Source organism: Oenanthe melanoleuca, chromosome 2, assembly GCF_029582105.1.
Source record: "Oenanthe melanoleuca isolate GR-GAL-2019-014 chromosome 2, OMel1.0, whole genome shotgun sequence".
Lineage (NCBI taxonomy): Eukaryota > Metazoa > Chordata > Aves > Passeriformes > Muscicapidae > Oenanthe > Oenanthe melanoleuca.
Window position 1 is genome coordinate 16,206,317 of NC_079335.1, and position 20,500 is coordinate 16,226,816.

Sequence of the window (20,500 nt, forward strand, 5' to 3'; positions counted from 1 at the left end):
TGACTTAGCTCAGTTCTCATACTGTGACTCAAAGACAACAGTAGAAACTATCTGTAGCTTGCACATAAAAAATTATGGATCAGTAGTGTGTAGAAAGTTGCTAGGTTCAAAGAAAAATCACTATTCATAATCTTGAAAGCTTGCATGTGTTTAGTTTCTTTTGCTGCAGGTGGAAGAAATATGTGCTGTAATACTGATTGCTTATTCATGCTACCATTAAAATATATGATAATTCTAAATTTACAGTTTAATAGAGATGGACTTTAAGAACTGGTTAGTTATTTCTGGCTGTACATTTTCATCTATGGCTAAAAATGGAGTCCTCTCTCAAATTTGTTCACTTGCAGGCGTGAACCAAATAGGTAAATATATCAGAAAGATGGTTTTGATTCCTTGCATAATTGATTATTTTTCAACAATAATTTTAAAGAATATATCAAATTATGGAAGAAAAGAACTAAAATGAGATAGCTTGCTACACAAATGCCTACTATTAAAATAATACTATTCAGTGTAAACTTCATATGAAGTTCAAAATTTTAAACTTGCTCTTTCTCATCCTTTAGGGAGGTTTTATAAGTCCTACAGGTTTTCTAACTATAGGTTCTATAGTTAATTTTGGACTCCTTACTGCTCTTAGTTTTTGTTGTTTAAAGAGGAATCCCAAATTTGAGACAAATGATCAAAACTTTTAAAACAGATACAAAATTAAGTGTTTTTCCAATTTGTATACTAACTTCTATACTAACTTCCTTAGCAAATATTTATTCATATATTTTTCTTAATAAAAATATATTCAGAGTGTGGGATTTTTTATGAAAATGCAAACCTCATGGCAGTCATCTTTTGTCCAATTAGAAACAGAAATTTTCTGATAAAGTTACTGAGAGACACTCATGTCAAGCATTCATTTTTGAAGTTATGAACTGCATTAGCACATATATATATTATGATATATATGTAAAAGCTTTGCATTAATTCAGGACAAACTAAGAAGTTTATATGAGTCATAGAAACATTGATTGGAAAGGTCCTTCAGAGGGCAACCTGTCCATCCTCCTGCCCAAAGCTGGACTAGGCAGATCAGCTGTGGTATTGTTTAGCCAATCCCAAGATTAGAGATTTCACAAGAGTTTGAGTAAGCTGTTTCAGCTCTGCCCTCCTTTATTGAAAGAAATTTCTTGCAAAGTAAATTCTGTATCTTCCAAACTGTCCCTTTTATATTATCTGGCATATTTAGAAAAGTTTGGTTTCATTATCTTTGTAATGGCTCCTGAAATCATTATGGTCTGCTATTAGATGGTACCCTAGCTTTCTCTTTGTCAGACTAATTAAGTCTAGCTGCCTTAACTTTTTGCATGTGCTTTAAGCCTCTGACTAATCTCTGAACTCTTGAGTTTTTACCAATCTCTCTCTTGAAGTGGGAGGTGAAATATTTGGCTTAATATTGCAGACACAGCTTCGCCAGCTGAGTAATAATTTCACTCGATCTGCTGCCACCACTTCTAGTACTGTTAAGTAAATTGTTTTATTCAGGATGAGTATATGTTACTGATCAATAGTGCAGAACATTGCACCTCTGCTTGTTGAGTTTTATGAGGTTTGCCCAGTGCTGGACTTTGTCAGGCTTCTGCTTTGAAGGTCTGCTCTTCAGTGTGTCAGCTACTGTTCCTACTTTAGCTTGATCCATAAATATATGGATCCATAAATTGTCTCCCCATCAAGGCTGAGGATAAAAGTATTACACAGTATCAGACCCTATGTTAATTTCCTAATGCTCAGATTATTACCAGCTGAATATAAAGCGATTAATTCCTACTCCTCAAGCACAGCTACCAGGCAGAATTTGAATATATATCTATTCAGTTTGCATTTTTTCATCTCTCAAAATACACTGCTCTCAGAAACGTTGCAGATGTTGAGCACTGTTACACTGAGCACTGCTACATCTACCACGGGGCCGTGTAGCCATTCATTATGTCAGAGAAGACAATCAAGTTAATCAAATATAATCCAGCTTCGGTAAATTTGTGTACATGCTCTTGATTTCCAGTTCATGCTTTACTAGAGCACCTGTTCTTTCCAGAGATCAGTGTAAGATTCCTTCCATCTCCTTGCCCTTTTTAAAAGTTCATGTAGTGTTAGCCTTTCTGCAATCAGTCAGAACACCTCACTGTGGTTTTTCATAGATTTCACCTTGCAGAGGCTCAGTCAGACTGTTCAGCAGCCTCTGGTTAAAGGTACCTGTCTGCCTGCCCTGGAATATAGCTGCCTCCTTTTATTTGTTACTTACCACTATTGGCTGTCCCTCTTCACAAATCAGGTTGGTACATACAGATACCTAGGAGCACATCTGCTGCAGAAATAGATGCAGGAAAGGCATTTAATGCTTCTGCCTTTTCCATATTGGATTTCAGCACCACAAGATTGCTTCATCCATTTACAAATGAACCCACATTGTGTACGAATTTGCTTTTGTGACTAATATACCCAAAGAACCTTTTTTTGCTTACCAGTGTGCATTACCAGTCTTAGCTGTAGTAAGGGTCTCATTCAACTTAATCACTCAGGGGCTACTAAATTAAATTAGTAGATCCAGTTCTGAAGGTTCATTAACCATAAATTATCAGAAGATGCATTATAAATGCTTCCTGAATTCTATAGATTTTTCTCTGAGCATTAACTTTTCATCACTTTCAGTGTTAGCATACTGAATTAAATGGCCATTGACTGCATTCACAGACAATTTCTTTTTGTGAATATATTCTGCTTCTGACATTTTTTGAGATTTTCATGCTATCCTTGAGATTTTTCTCAATGATGTGATGTCTATCTATATTGTATACAACAACAAACAACTTCATAGCTGTATCTATCATGCTTCAGTTCTCTTGAGATTTACAAGCAGAAATAGTCTACTCACACTTTTAGGGGCCTTCATCTAGTAAGCAATTTGGATCAAATGTAAATGAAGAAATCAAATAGTCCTTTTTTTTTCCCAGTATTTTTGGTCATTTGTTCCCACAATCTGTTTTCAGACTACTCTGCCAGTTTTCTCTAAAATAATGCCTGCCCATAGTTCAGAGGATCCCCTAAAACCAGTTTTCATTATCTGATTTTCTCCCTCCAAAAAGTTTTAGTTCTGTAACATACTAGAAGGCTGAGATCAGATGTCTCACATGTCCTCCTGCAGTACCCCTGGATATGTAATAGTTGTTCATCAGTTTTATCCTGTCAAGGGTCTCTCTTTGCCCTTTAACACAATCCTTCCATCATTTGAGATTTTGTTAAAGAAAAAGAAAATAAAAAAATTAAAACTCCACTGAAATTGTTGCTATGTCACCACACCACACAGACCCTCATTAAACCCTTGGCCTATCTTTCTTTAATTTTTTTTTCTTAAAGCTTATAATTATTTCCTGGTAATTTACACTGTCCTTTTTAAATCTTCATTGTATTCACCTCATGTGCCTCATGAACACTCCAATGGAGGGAAGTGGCACTTTACACTTTTGTACTCAAGTTATCAAACTTTTTTTAAAGAAAGATTAATTTTTAACTGAATTCTTCTAGATCACAGATTAAAGGTACTGGAAAAAAAAAATCATCATCAGAAACCAGAAGAATCTCTCCTTTGATCACAGGTCTTGGCCATTCACTTAAGACGTTAGAAGTCCATGATCCTTGTGGGTACCTTCCAACTCAGAACATTCTATGACTCTGTGATTCTCTGATACTTGAACATTTGGAAAGAATTGAAAGAATTTCCATTTTTAAGAGTGTATATGTAGATAATGACAAAAATATTAGAAAATGGTAATCTTGACTATGCTTTTAAGTTCCTGAGAGACATATTTTCTTAACATTTTCTTGACAAGCTCTCTACTATTGTCTTTTTTTAGCTGATCTTCCATAGGAACTGATCTCCTACTCTTCTATTTTCTTTCTTAGACTGGTACTTTACCATCTGCTAATCTAATTGCCCTTAGTAAGTCTCACTCACACAGCATATATGTCACAGACTTTGTAAATTATCTAGTCTCACTGTTTGTGAGTCCAGTCACATGCTTATAATCATGTACTATTAAATACCAGTTTAATATCAAAACTGATTTGAACAAGTGGACTTCATAATCTGTGGTTATTTATACCTCTGTAGGTGATAGAAATAATTGTCATGCTTGTGCAGTCCTCATAATCATTCAGTCTTCTGAGACTTTTTCCTCTTACAGTTTTTTTTTTTTTTTAACCAGGAGTTTGATTTAAAAATTATTTATTTGTAAATGGTGTACTTCCTGCTTGGCATTTCCTCTTTAAATCAGTCCATGCCTAGTTATAGGAAAAATATTTCTGTGTTATTTTTCTTCAAGTATTCTTTTCTTTTCCTAGTAATAATGACACTCAGATTTTCTCAACATGACTTTCTGAAGCTGATAATTATGAAAATCTAATCTTGAGAAAGAAATTCTTATCTTCCCAATTGCTACCTTTTGAACTTTCCTAACCAGATAGTCCCTGTAGCAGCTGTGCATAATTTTTTTACATTAATTGCAGATAATCCTTGTGTTTCACAGTTTTGAAATATCCTCCAACTCTATGATCTGCCTGGTGGCTCTTTTTCTTCAGCCTCCTATAAAAGCCTTTTATCCTTACATTACAAGGGCCTTTACATTACATTTACATTTTTTTTTCAGTTTTTCACTTTTATATCTCCTTTTTTGGTGGATTCTGCAGCTATTCTTTATCCCATTCTTTCACAAACATTCTTACTTAAACAGGAACTGTTTTGGAATAGTTTATAGAGCTGTTGCTCACTATGAAATCCTCCTTTTCTGAGATGTCTCAGTTCAGGTGACTGTATCATCCTTCATGCCCTCATTTTCTTACTATCTGTGTAAGATATAAAGCCCAGGTTCTTCCCAGATTTCATCAGCTATTTTCTGCTAACACCATTCTTTTTCCAATACCTGACATCTCTAATTCCCTTAAGCTAATTCTTCTTCTGATAAGCATCAATCTTCTTTAGTAGCTTTTTTCACCATAGATGCATTTTAATAGATTACTAACAAAAGTTATTCTTTGGAATGTGTGCTCAGCCTTTTTATGTTTCTCTCTGCCTTTGTGAATTGAAGAATTGCAGCATTAAAATGACCATCTCTAAGGAAAGAAAAAGAGACCTTGTTCTTTGCAATCCAATCCCTTCAGAGAAAAATTAATTTTAGTATGTCTTTTGGCAAAAATGAATGTCATACCTTGTGTGATCAAGTACAGATTTGAAGATTCCAGCCAAGTAAATATTGAGTCTTTGCTTAGAGAGATTTATGAATGATTTTTTTTACCAGTATGTAATGTATCAAAGACAGGAAGATGTCATCCATCTGCAGAGGGTCAGATAACTGCATGGCTTACAGTGTTATACAGGAAGGCTACTAAACCAAACTCTTGGGGAGTTTCTGCACATTTAATCCTAAAATACCCAGAGAACTGCATTCACAGTGTAGCAAAGATCTTGTAATTCATGTATATGTATAAAACACACATATTTTACACTTTGCAGGTGTGACAGACAAACCTTTTAAAAGAGCAGGCTGAAATTATGAGGTGCAAGATATTGCTGTCAGAGAAAGGCCTGATGTATTGGCTAATTTCAGCTGTAATCAGGATTTGAAACCATAATGATATTAAAGGAAAATAATTATCTCAAGAATATACATTTATGTATTGATTTATTCAAATTTTCCAAACTGAACCCCCCTTTTCAGTCTTTCCCCTGTGCCCAATCCTCCTCTCAGAAAAATTTAACAACTAGCAACAACAAAAAAGACCCAAAACAAACAAAAAAACCCCGAGAAAAAGCAACCAAAAAAAAAAAAATAAACAAACAGAAACAAAACAAAATGAAACAAACAAAACAAACAATTTTTTTTCCTGGACTTGTTTCTTGTTTTGTCCTTCACAGATTCCAGCACCAGATGTCAGCTTCGTATAAAAAAGTACAAAACGTTTTCAACTTCATAAATAATCACAGCTAAACTCCTAGAAATATGTTTTTAGAAATCTTTTCTTCCATTAATTTGAGAAACATATGCCAGTTAAATAAGAAATTTCTCATATTCACTGTGTAACTTCCATTATCTAGTAGATGTTACATTCAGAATCTTGTTACTGGCAAGAGTACTGAGACCACTTCTGTGAAGTTAACACTTCTCTGAAAGCTTAATTAAAACCTTAACCTACTAATCAAAATATAAAACAATGCTATAACCAGTATTTTTTAAATAATCCAAATTATTATAGGATGCTCTTATTAATAATGTGCTATCTTTTAAATACCAGAAACATTATTAATATCTAGTCCTTCTCTCTGGTATTGTGCTCCCCCTTCCAATGCCCCCCAGTTCTAAAGTCAAAAGCACCAGATTTCCTCAAGAAGAATCAAGGGTGGGAAATATTCACAGCACAATATTTACAACCTGAGGTCTTTACTGGGAGGAATAAAATGTTTATAATGGGGATTTCTTTTTCATTCTTGTAGCTGAACTTACAACTTTTCTTCTAAGTGATTCCTTTGTATTGCTTTCACATTTTTCCTAACTTCAATTAAATAAATAACTACTTTTAGTTGCACAATGTCTGGGTTGGTCAAATTTTTGCTATATGGAGGTCTGAAGTTAGGTCAGAAGATGGTTGCTTGACCTCCAAATGACTGTTAAAAGAGGTAAAACAGCTCCAGCCAAAGTAGGGCCAGAGAGGGCTGAACATTGTGCACTGTCACACTAGTACACAGCCTGAAGCCTTTTACTGTTGAAAGCAGAAATTTCTGGATTACATATTTGTACTGTTTGTCAAGACTGTCATATCTAAAGAGATGGAAAAGAAATGGGCTGCTATATATTTGTTTAAAAATGCTTCTTTTTATGCCATTGTTTGATTTTAGCTTGGGAGCAACAGTGCAGTTCTCCTGTGATGAAGATTATGTGCTACAAGGTTCCAAAACTATCACCTGCCAGAGGATAGCTGAAGTTTTTGCTGCATGGAGTGATCACAGACCTGTGTGTAAAGGTAAACAGGAATTCCTTCCCTCACAGTGATTTTTCCATTTATCCATTCTATCCATTGTTTCATAGTAAATCCTGTTAAATTTTTTGTAAGTACCTGAGATTTTAATCCTACTGTCTCCACTTTCTTAGTAAGAATGCATTCACCTATGCTGTTTTGTTTAACATGAACTTCATATTTCAGTATGCTTGTTTAACTAGGATCCTTACATTATGAATTGTGCTTTATAAGCAGCTGACAAAAACCTACCACACTCTAAATATTAGGACTTATCAAGATAGGGTATTAAAATTGCAGTGATTTAATATAAAATCAGCATTTCATGAAGCTTCTTCATTACATCTTTTATAAACAGATAAGAAATTCTTGAATTTAGAATAGATTAGTAGTGGAGAAGTAAGTCTATATCTGGTTTTGACCCTGAGCAAATGGATAAAGTGCAAAATATTCAGTAAAGGGAGAAAAGCACAAAGGAATTTTGCTGAAAATATTTGATGACCTAATGCAGTGGCACATATGATGAATCAAGGAATTGAAGTATTAGTGTGTCAGTACATATCAGATATTAGTATATATAATGAAAATATTAATATGCACAAAGACACAGAAATTGTCCTAACTACAATGGGTTTTTTTTCCTAAATTTCAGACTTAAAGTACTGAAAGCTCATAACTTTTCTGCAGCACACAGGCAAAAGAGCTGTGCTTTATATCCCAACTCTGCTCCAAAGGATGGACTCACATGTTCAGATGGAGCAGCAAATTGTCTAGAACATTCACTGTTTTTCCCCTCCTTACTTACTTGCCACATACAGACACAAGATGCAAGGAGTCACACAATTTCTTATTAAATATGTAGACAAAAAGCCATGCTTGGCATTAGTCTCACTCATGACCCTAATGTCTTCAGCTTCTGATCCTAAATGAGGAGCCTTCCTCTCACCTCTCTACCCTCTGCTTCTTTCCCAGCATCTGGTGTGACTTTGAACACACTCATCACCAGAATATTGTTTCTTTGAGGGTGGTGCAAAGGTGACATTTTTTCTAGAGGTTAATGTGAGGGAAGGAACAAGCTGAATCTTCCTGTGTTCAGTATTGATCAAATAAACATGCTTTGTGAAAGTGCAGTGGAGCTCTAGGATTATTTCACATATCTAAGAGTCAGTATTTTATTCAATTATGCAAGATGGTCTGCCAGAATACAGTGGAAGAAATAGTTCTTTACCTCTTGCAGTTTATGTGGTGTCATAACAATCACTGGAGAAATAGGATAGGCTCATGTTTCCTTGAGGTTGCTTGTCAGTTTTACATCTTCATGCAGGAAAAGCTAACCAGTGGAGCATTCAGCAAAGATCTGAATATCAAGTAAAGAATAATAATAGTGTTATTGACTTCAACAGACTAGGAATTTAGTGCCTTAAAAGTGTCATTTGAAAGCAAAAAGGATGCAGTTTAAATCCTTTGTATTATTTGATACAGAGATGCAAGCTACATAAATAATATGTGGGGGTTTTTTTAACCTGACATGCTATTGTAAATAACCAGACAGACTTTGATTTGAAAGTAAATACCCTTTGTAATCTTTAGAAATAGATAACACTGTTTTGAGTTAGTCTAAGTTTTATAAGCTTCCTTTAAACTTTTCAGTGCTTTGGCCATCGATTCAATGGGTTGTAGAAGGGTTTTAGGGGAAAAAATGCTGACATGCCACACACCAACACATATGCACAATAAAGCACATACACACAGTGATAAAAGCCATCTTTTTTTTAATACTATTTAAATTAGTCTTTCAAGACATTAGTGAAGGTGGCATAAGTTAGTCCTTGAAAAAATTTAAAAATAAATAAGGCAGTTTTTGTTACTGTAGTTGCTATTTTTCCTCCAAATATTTTCAATTTTTTTAAAGAATATATGCTTAGACACAAGAGAAGGTCTATTTTATTTTGTCAAAATAATTAAACATGGATGTTCTATTCTTTTGTAAGAGGTGGTTCTGGTTTTGTTCAATGGTATTTTAATTCTTCATATAATGATTAGAGTAAGTTAGAGATCAGTTTATAAATCTGCTAAATGCATTTTCTGTGTGAATTAAAAGGTGAGCTTTCTTTTTGCAGTCAAAACTTGTGGATCCAATCTTCAAGGGCCTGGAGGCACTTTCACATCACCCAATTTTCCATTCCAGTATGACAGCAACGCTCAGTGTGTGTGGGTCATCACAGCTATCAATACTAATAAGGTAAGTTTAATGTTCTGACTTTACTTAAAAAAAAAAAAAGAAAAAAAAGAAAAAAAACAGAGAAAACAAAAGAAACAAATCCCCCCCCACCTCCAGCCTCCCAACCCTAAACCAACCAACCAACCAAAAGCACACACAGACCACAACATTTTTCACTTATAAGATTTATCTCTACAGTCCAGGTTTTGTACTATGTGCATTTCAGATATTTTAAAGAAATTTCTGATAGCAGATGTTAAAACCTCTTGTTTCCCCTAAGACTATTTTACTTTGTGTATGCCAAGTAGATGCTATCATGTTTTTATGTGTTTCTCTAAGTTAGTTCCCAGAAGCAACTCTCCATTGGTATGAGGCAATTCCATGGGTCCACTAGTATTGTGTTATGAGCCTTTGTGTATAAGACTGTTTATGTCATGTTTGGTCTTAGACTGTGTGAGAAATCACTGAAGTTCTTGAATTCATTTTCTCCTCATGAAGGAACTGTTCTGAAGATGTTTATTCCATTGTCTGAACCACTGCATTAAAATCTCGTGTACTTTATACCTACACTTTAAAACAGAAGTACTGAGTTCTGATAATGTCAGATGAGTCAAAGTAGAGCAATAAAGCTAAGTTATGACACCAGTTGTCTTTAATTTCAAGAACTAGACACCTGGCAGCAATGACTATATTCTATTTCCAGGTGTATCATTTTGTGTTAACTGAGTATAAGGGACTTGTTTAGATGTAATAAAACATAAATTAGTTGTGCAGCTCTGGAATGTTTTGTAAAAGACTATTATCACCTGTGTTTGCTGGTACAGAGATATATTCTACCTCTAAATTTTGTTTTATATTGCCATCTGCATCACATTCCATTATCAGACAGATCTTTAAGGCCCACTCCTTTTCACCTGAATTCATCAGAGGACTCAGTGAAAACCTGACTATTTTCAAAATTTCAAAAACCATTTCTCTACACTGGTGTATTTCTCTCTCTAATTTTGCAAAATCCTGTCTGGAAGCCATCCTCATGCTTCACTTTGGTAGAAGAAAAAAGAATATTTATACAACTGATTAGAATTTGATAATTAAAATTATAAATGAGTTTGGGTGGGACGTTGTTTGTTTCATCCTTGTTTCAAGGACTCCTAATCAAATTTATCCAATTTATAGGTCTTAAAAAAAGCATCAAGAGTCCTTGAAAAGTGATTCAGTCTCTGGTCCACAGATGGGCAAAAAGTTAGGATCCAGGTCTCATCCCAAAGAATTTTCATATCTTTATTTCTTTAATCAAAAACTGTTTGTGAGCAAGATGAAATTTCTAGAATTTCTGAAAGTTTTGTCAAATGTGCCAGCTGAGAGAATTTAGTATGATACTATTTGAGGAATTGGAACACAGTTACTACACTGTACAAGTTCTTTAAATGGCCTGAAAATCCCCAGTGAGAGGTTGAATGTATTTAAGACCCATTTTTTGCATTAAATGGTTTACTTTCTTAAATGCACCAAGGGTATGTCTACATAACAAAAATAGAAAAATAAGTTTTTAGACATTGTACCATTGGTAGAAGCAAGCCCTTGAGCTCACAAACTGTTACATATTTACTGGCAAGTTACAGGGACTGCTGGTTTAAGATGTTAATGACCTGTAGATTGTAAAGGATTATACTCTGCTGGTGTTATTTATGTATTAATGCTGCCTTTCTCCTTCTTGCCTGCCAATTCACAAGATGGTGATGCAGTGTTAGCTTCAAAACCTCAGAACTTCATTTTTACCAAAAATATTTTTATGGGAATATTCAAAACATTATTCCATGGTATTATTTTCCTTGAAAATCTCCAGTTTATGCATTTATAGAACTGCAGAAAATTAATTGAACAAGTGGTTTTTTTCTCTGGTTGCCAGTGTGGTTGACAGAGTCACAGAATGGTTGAGGTTGGAATGAACCTCCAGAAATTCTGTAGTTGAGCTCCACTCCTCAAGCAGAGCCACCCAGAGGCAGCTGCCCAGACATTCTGAGTATTTCAGAAGATGGTTACCCTGTGACCCCTCTGGGCAGCCAGAGCTGGTGCTCACTAGCTACAGGGAAAAACTGCTTCCTGATGTTCAGAAACAACCTGCTCTGTTTTAATCTGTGCCAATTGCCTCCAGTCCTGTCACTGGGCACCAATGGAAAGAGTTTGGTTTCATCTTCTTTACAACCTCCCATCAGGAGTTTATTGATGTTGAGACTCAGTGATCCTCTTCTTCTTTGGGGCAAGCAAGCCCAGCTGTCTCAACCTTATAAGAAAGAAGTTCCAATCCCTTAATCTTCTTAGTGCCCCTCAGTGCACTCTCTCCTGTAGCTGCCTTTTTTTGTTTGTACTGGGCAGGTGCAGTTGTTTTCCTTTCTCTCAAAACACTAAAAATTTCCAATTCTAATGAAAATAAAATTGACCCGCTTTTTAGTCAGAGATCATGCCTGCTATAGTTCAAATAAAATGTCCTTAAGTGTTATTCTACACTGATTTTTTACTGAAACTGTAAATACAGCAAAATAACATATGACCATATGAAAACTGTCCTAGTACCTATACAAGAATACCTATATAAGAATACACAGAGTTTTAATACTTGGGGATGAATCAGGACTCATAGATTTAATAACCTCTGCTGGTTCAGTAAAATACTTCAGTATATTCATGCTTCAGTTTGATTTGATTAGCACATGCATTTTGATTTTATTTATACAGCAAAGTTTTAGTAGCAGGATGGCTGTAGGGGTGACTTCTGTAGGAACAGATCAGAAGTTGCCCCCATAACAGACTGAGACAGTTCTGAGCAAATCAGGCAAGCTGGTGGCACCTCTGTGATAACTTATTTGAGTAAGGGCAAAAAAAGCTGTATAACAGCAGCTGAAGGAGATGGTTGAGAATGCCCAAGAGAAATAACCCCACAGACACTATAGGCAGAGCAGAAGGAGTGGAAGAAGATGCTCCATGCTGGAGCACAGATTCCCCTGGAGCTTCTGGAAAGTGCCATTGATGCAGGCTGTCCCTGATGGAGCAGAGACCCACCTGTGATCTGTGCACAACCTGTGCCTGGAGAGGAGGGTGTGCCTGAAGGAAGCTGTGACCCCCTGGAGAGCCCAGGGGTGAGCAGGTTTCTGGCAGGAGCTGTGACCCTGCGGGAGGAGCATTCTAAACTGCAGCCTGTGGGAGAGACCGTGTTGGAGAAGGGTGAAAAGAAACCCTCCTGCAGGAAAAGAGCATGAGGAGGAAGGAGAAGCACAGAGGAAGGGCTACAAACTGACTGCAGCCCCCATTTCATGTTCCCCTTTGCTACTTTGGGAGAGAGGAGGGGCCAGAGAGTCAGGAACAAAAAAAGTGAATTTGAGACCATGGAGAAAGAGACTGGGATGATGCTGGGTTTAATTTTGTTCTTATTTGTCACTTTCCTACTCTATTTTTAATTGTAAGGAAATGAAACTAATTTTCCCTAGATTGAGTTTGTTCTGCCCATGACAGTAATTAGTGAGCAATCTCCCTGTCCTTATCTTGACCCACAGACTTTTTCATCCAGTTTTCTCATTCTGTGCTGCTGAGGGGTAATGATGAAGTGATTTGGGGAACATCTGACAGCCAGCCAAAGTTAAATTACCGCACCTTGAATATTTATCTGTCTTCTCAAATATTTAAATACTCTGAAGATATATGAAAACAATAATTAAGAAGAGGTTGCTTACTTAAAATTAAATATGACTTTTTATATAAGGCCATAACCAGGAATACCTGTTTGTTGGTGGTACATTAGTATCATACCAGTAATAAGAAAGCAAAGAAATAATGTTAGGTTAAGCAAGTAATTTTATTTCAAAGTATAAGTTGGATACTGTTTCTGAACTTCTGTAATATAACACTGAAAGTGCTATACTCTGAATTAGATTCATCATGGGCAGATTGTAGTACTAGGAGCTATAATAGCTTCAGGATTACCCAGAAAATACTGTTCTTTGTGTAGTATTGATTGGAATAATTATAACTCTTTGATATTGCAGTGAAATGCAGATACACAAGAATTGCAGAGTTTTTAAACTAAGGAGTAGATAAAAGGTTTACAATGTTATCTGGAACAACATTCATATATGTTTATATTTTTCAAAAAATGTGTCCAGCACTGATTAGAAGAACATTAACTTGTTGAGGTTAAAAGACAATGAGCTCTTTGTACAAGTTGGATCAACTTCTTCTTATGATGTATTGAGGAACTTGCATGTATAAAGCCTTTGCTTATATAATCAGTGGTTAAATGTGTTTAGTTTTGATTCATGCTAGCATTGCCTTACTGTTCTGAACACAATTCTGCTGGCCTTGTATGACTGCTAGAAGGCATACTAATTGGGAAAAATTATGGGCAAAAAAAACGTGTTATGAAATTGGATGGTAGTAGAGAATTTGTATCATAATTGTAGTGAAGGGTCGAGACGTGGATTTTTTGTAATTTGTCCTTTTGTTCTATACTGTGAAAATGATATTTTTGGATTTGATGAAGGAAACTTTTTTCTTCTATTTAGTTCAGTTGGGTTTTTTTTTTTGTTGTTCTGAGTGAAGATTGTATGTTGAATGTAGATGTTAATGAAGGTTTGTGCCTTGATGCCAAAAACATCATTGATGTATAAATGAAGATTTGTCATTAAGAGTTTTTTATAATGACTACACTAAATAATGTGATGGTATTCATTATATCATGACAATATTTACAATATTCTACACCACAGCTGCGAGGACCACAATGACTTAGTTATCCTGGTACTTCAGAGCTGCTACTTGTTGCATCATTTGCAACAAAATAGCTCAGAAACTGAGATTCTTTTAAGGGAAAGTGCAATAGATGAAAGACCCTGAAATAGATGTAAATGGATTTATCCAGGACTGAATCTAGCTAATTTTCTCCCTAACAGATCTCAGAAATATGTTTGATAACAGCACCATATAGATGAAAGGAATGTTTCCCCAGTCAATTAGCTGCCTCTTTAATTTAGTACTGCATTATAGTTCATCCCTTGCCTCACACAGTAAATCAGATATGCTTTTCATGCCCAAGCCTTGTTGACACTGGAGTAGAGCCATAACTTAAAATCTCAAACATGGCCAGACAGGGCAGTGAGTTTACTATTGAACAGTAGAATAAAAACTGTTTGTGAAAGGAAAGTAATTTGGATGGAGTAAAAAATAAAACTCATTGCTGAAGGTGCACTGACACATCTGATGTTATCGGTGAGATCCCCATATTTTCATTGTTGTTGTGCAGGTTTTTTGCATTATTCTTATACCAGAATCCTGCTCTTTGGAGATGATCTGTTTGTGAGAAAGCCACCAATTTTTCAATAATTAATATTATAATTAGAATAATTATAATCTATGATGTACAAAGATCTGAGCAGTGATTCAGTGAAGAAGGAAATAGAGGCAATTGATTCATGACTTTGCAAGAGTGAAATATCTATGGTTGTCTGTATGGTATCACACCAATATACTCTTTATACCTTCTTGATGACTTGTATCTTGCTTTGTTGCCCTCTTAGGAGGGGTGGTTGAAATTCTCTGAAGAGTCAGTATCTGCACATGTAAGACTTCTCCAACATCATATGATAGAGGAAATTTATGGACAGTTTTCCCTTTTCTGGATTATCTTAACATGGCTTCCATACAGTGTTTTATATACACTAATGAAGTGATTGTTGCCACTTTTATCCATGGCTGCTCTGGAACCAACAAAAGCTTTGTTGATGAAAAATAGCAGAATTATAGTTACAGGGATCTACCTGAAAGAACATTCATGAAAATCATACCTTTCTATGGAACTCTGAAGAAGCAACTAAATTTAAACATCTTTATTTGTCCTCCACTGTGATGCACATATTATAAATCTTTGGGTCTCTTGAAAAAGTTCTTATGAATATCTGAACATAAATGAGAACAAGAATTTCTCAGTTTGGACTCCATTTCATTGCATGTCTCGCATCTAGTGAGGGCAATGATACCTGAATATCATGTGGGATATTGCAAATACTCATCAGTTAGGGTCTAGACCAAGCTATGTATTGCCAGTAATTAGTTCTAACATTAGGTAATGGGATAATTTTATGTTTACATTTTGAGTAGTTCATCTTTGTATTTTCAAGATTTAATTCCCATCTCCTCCACAGTGCATTTTTTGTATTTACTTTCTCCTAAAAGATTAAACCCTATTTTCCTTTCATTGTTTTATTAAAAAAAAAAAAAAAAAAAGACTACAAAGTAATGAATTTTAATTTTTTAAGATTTATGCCAGGGTAGAGTACCAGTGAAATCTGAATTAGGGCTAAAGTTAACCAGAGTTCAAGTCTTATGAATTATACTTGCTGATTTTTTTCTAATCCATGGTGACAGAAACACTGTGGAAAATGTCAGTGCTAGAATGACAGACTTTCTGACAGATCTCAACCACATTCACACCACATATCATTCATCACCAAGCATGAAGAAGGAGAAAAATAAGCAAAACGGTTCCTTTAAAAAAAAAAGAAAAAAATTCAAGCTGGTTTGTTTTTAGAATTGTAAGAAGAAATAAAACATGTTGTGAACAAACTGCTAAATTTAGATGTATCAGAAAACTAGGTCCTGGTTCTGTTAATTTTATATGACAGGAATTTAAATTAAAAAAAAGAAATTCTACCTGTATGTTATCTTTTGTTTGTCACAACCATACTCTACATTTCGAGTGCATTTCAATCATAGAATTCTCCTTACTGCTTGCATAAATACATTACTTAAAATGTATTCTTTATAATATAGGCTTTTGAAAGTTTGACAGTATTCACATTCTTATCCTTTTATCTATTGAATTTTGAAGGAATTTTGAAATCCAGAATGACATGCTTGAGAGCTGAGAAATAGCTGACTTTTGAATTTGGCTTTAGGGTTTTTTTAATTATTATTTTTGTTAAGGTTTTTGGTTTCTGGACTATTTTTGTTCATTCGGTTTGTTTGGTTTGTATCTGTTAGGAAATCTAATCTGAATATTTTTGAAATGGCAGAGCTTACTGAAAATTTTTAATATCTGCTTCCAGTTGCTGTAGTCCTTTACCTTCTAAGAAACTGTTTAAATAATTCAAAGTATCTGGAGAACTCCTCGCATGATATTTTCTGCAGGTCTGGAGAATTATACTGAGGGAACAACTTGCAACCATTACTGAAATAATATTAAATATGGTTGTCATTTAATCACTTTGTATTTAAATAGTTCTTTTTAAAATATTTTTTTACATTCAATTCTTCCCTTCCTTCTTCCTCATGTCACTAAGTTGCTGTTTTGTTCCTGCAAATAATTAAATTTCTGAGGTTTTTGCTTTTAGACCAAGCCAAAAATAAGCAAAAGAATATTCAGCAAAGTCTGAGCATTTATGTTTAATTTTCCTCAGCTGTGGTATGTTGTTAACCATGTCAAAACTGTCAGTGGAACATTTCCTAAGCTTGCTGTTAAGCCTAAACCCAGTTGCCATCCATATTTAATCAGGTTAGCAGTAGAAATCTCAAGCAGGCAGGCTGCTTCAGCATGATTCAAATACTCATTTAATGAAATTTCTTTTGGTCAGGTCTGTTGGAACAAACCACACTGCACCTCTTTTTGCAAGCAAATGCCTCAAACTTGGCTTTTCCTAATCCTCATGTGAAGCTGTACTGTGGGTGCTACAGTGAAATGATTAATAGTATGAGCATATTTAAGTTCACTTTAAACTATCTATTTTACTCATAACTGTGTTCTTCATCCATACAGATGAAAAAGGCTGATCTTGTATTTATCAATAGTAGATAACACATTTTTATCTTACATGAAACTAGAAAGTGTAAATAGATTTAATTTCTGGTCAGGACACAATAAATTGCTTTGTAGTGTTGGCTACACTATTCTTCGATGTTGTTCACTTACATTTTGATCCAGGTAAACCGTCTGAGTGACATATACACTACAGTTAAAAAAAAATCTTAGAAATATATGTGTACAGAGGGGAGATTCTCTCAGAAGAATAATGGCATAGTAGGGAATCCAGCCATCCCTATGCCAGGAAGTTAACAGGTTTGGCTGTGAGGGAACAGACAAAATTGTTGAACAAGACAATTTGGAATCAGGAGGTATGTGCAGTTGTAGAGGGATAAATGAACTGTCATTTCATCCTGAAATTTTGGTATAAGTCTTCATTATGAAAGGAGAACAGGTTCATTGTCTTGTTAAGTTTTTTCTCTGCCATGTCTGTGACTGTATGGGTGATGTTTCACACTCTGGAAATATAAGCAACTCATAGGGAATGAGAGAGATTTTGCTTAATGAGTGATTTTTGCTTATTATTGCAATAGCTACAACAAAAGCAATTATTTCTCTTTGAGCCAATAGCAATATTTGATTCTAGTTGTTCTCTGTATTTACTATACCTGGAGCTATTAACTCCACCTTTTGATAAAACTTCATGCAAAATTAAATGTCAAATTTAAATTTTAGTTCTGTTTGACTTTCTATAAGCTTCTAAATTGGGTCTCACACCAAATTTAAATGCAAACATTTTTCTTACTTTTACTTATCATGAATATCCACATCCAAGCTAGAATTTTTTAAAAGACATATGTATGTGACTGAGAGACCTTGATAGCAAATTTCCACTGCTTGCACTGTGAGCATTTGAGATGTTTCAATCTTTTCTGTTTGATGAATTTTTGGCACAGGGACTTGTCGCTTTTCTCCATGGTTGAGTTCACTTGGTTGCTCTTGAGAGTGATCTTTACAGGAAATTGTTCTGCTCAATATATAACTTTTTTTGTGATATTAGACTGGGAAATAGAGCTGATAGTTGTTTGTTTGTTTCTCTGTTCTCTATGAAGGGACTCCTTCAAAGGCTCTTGGTACCATTCTATGGTGTCCTAATCTTGGCAGATCCCCACCAGGCGGATCTCCCTCCTCAGCTCCCTCCTCAACAAGACAGGGGCAGAAAACATGAAGAAAAAGCTCAGCAAAGAAGATAAAGACAGGGAGATCACTCACTAGTAACTCTCATATGTAAAGACTCAACTTAGAGAAATTAATAAAATTAACTGCCAAATCAGAATAGTTAAAATAAGAATGAATCAAAATCAGCACCTTCCCCTCACCCTGCTGTACCTCTGCTCCCAAAATCTTACCTTGTAAAGCCAATATACATCCAAAGTGCAAACTGAAGTTTTGCAGTGAGATTTAATCACAGTATGATTCTATATTTCCATCCTTTTCAGGATATGTGGCTGCCCATCAGGTTAGGCTGACATCAGTTAGTGACCTCTCTGCTTTCTTTTGGAACAGATGGCTTACCCTCTGTGTGATTAGAAAGAGCAGATTTCTATGCTGGGTGCAAGGATATCCTTTCTGAGCAACTACTGAAAGGAAGAACCAAAGCAGGGCCAGGTTAATTTGAAGTCCTCAGTCCATTCCTATGATTGCAAGAATTTTGCAGTTTGAGAAAAATTAGTTTTTTTCTTTTTGTAAACTCTGACACTGAGGTTAGTTTTGTGAGGGAAAGATTAGTGTGATTTTTTCATTATGATTTTATAAATTAGTTAATTTTTTCCTGTTTATACCTATTACTCTCTCTTTATAATGGTCCTGGCCAGTCATACTTCCTTTCAGGCTATCTAGAGCATCTTCATCTCCATATCTGTGAAAGGGAAAAAAAAAAAAAAAAAAATCTGCAATTCTTGCAATTCTGTAAAGCAGCTTTCCATCTGGATGGCCCCCACAATGTATGATGTGGTGTAGCTCCTCCCTGGGGATTTGACTCTTCCCTTTGTTGAACTTCATGAGGTTCTTAGTGGTCCATTTCTCCAGCCTGTTGATGTCTCTCTTCTGGCAGCTTCAGGTCTACCTGAAGCCCAGGCAGACAATATCCACTGCTTTTCTCTTAGCCAACAGGCAAGTCATTTAATTACAGAAGTCAATCAAAGTTTGTCAAGCATGACTTCCCCTTGGTAAAGCCATGCTGACTGCTCCTGATGATTTTCTTGTCCTTAATTTTCCAGGGTTAGCTCTTCCATGGTAGCAGTAATATTAAATAAAATTATACCTAGTATAAATAATTAAAATAAATAAATATAAATTTAAATAGAATGATGGCTAAGTCTTATAATAAATTATTTATTCAATATATTTTTCTTCTGAAACTATTCTTTTATAATCAAAAGTATGATAACACAAATATTTTGATGGAGAGACCTGTGATTTTATGATAAAGCTGATCAATCAGTGGCGTTTCCTTAGCTTGTACCATCATATTTAAATGCCCATCATTTACTTACTGGGAAGTACTCAGACATCCTCAGCAGAAAAACAATTAATTATGTCCTGAGGGCATATGAGGACACTCAGATACAAACAGGATGTGTTTCCTTCTCCTTGCCTAATTTCACTTCTACAAGTGACAAAGGCAACCAGACATCATTAGGAGTTTTTAGGTAGTTTTTTTCTTGCTGGAGTAAACAGTGAAAAATGGAGAAAATAGGTATCTTGTGAATATTTTTCAGTGAGGTGGATTTCTTCCTTTTGCTAGCATGTTAGGATCATTCATACCATGGGTTTTTGCAAGATAATGTCTGCAGAAATAGATATTTTATGGACCAATAACCAATATCCTGGCACTAGGGGTTCCTAGAATGTTCAAGTTTTACCATTTCTTCCCTTGCTATCTTCTAGGAACAGATGCTATTCCTACACCATGTTAAAGTTAGTTTCTAACAAGCTGTTTCCTTCAATGTCTAGATCAAAATTTTTGTCTTCTTTTATAGTAGCTTAATAAAAATAAGTGAAATTAAGTTAATTTTGAGTACAACTATTTGTAATTTTTGCAAGTAGAATGAGACAGCATTTGCAAATAATTTAATGTGAGACAAAATTGTTAAATCCAATCTGAAATAATTGCCTAGAGATTAACAATCTGTCTCCCAAGACAAAAGTTGTCTAACTGTTTTTATTGTTGGGAACATGATAAACAGAACCTTCAGTAAAATAAAATATGTTTGCTTAATGATTTATTTACAATCATTCATTTCGCTTTGTGGAGATATTGAAAGTATTGTAGAATGCTGTATTGCTCTGAATAATAAATCTCAGAAACTCCTGCTGTGGATGCAAGTCAGCAAAGTATGTCATACATCTAACAGAAAACTATAACATGAAAAAAA

General features: G+C 35.0%; 1 protein-coding gene across 3 annotated transcripts in view; it reads left to right on the forward strand.

Moving 5' to 3' along the window:
* The window catches only part of CSMD3 (CUB and Sushi multiple domains 3), a 578,246-nt gene that overhangs the window by 254,613 nt on the left and 303,133 nt on the right, over positions 1–20,500 (forward strand). For all 3 annotated transcript variants that reach the window (XM_056483904.1, XM_056483905.1, XM_056483906.1), the window contains 2 exons: positions 6,938–7,062; positions 9,177–9,298. In XM_056483904.1, coding sequence (XP_056339879.1) covers positions 6,938–7,062; positions 9,177–9,298 — 247 coding nt within the window. The remainder of the gene's footprint in view (positions 1–6,937; positions 7,063–9,176; positions 9,299–20,500) is intronic.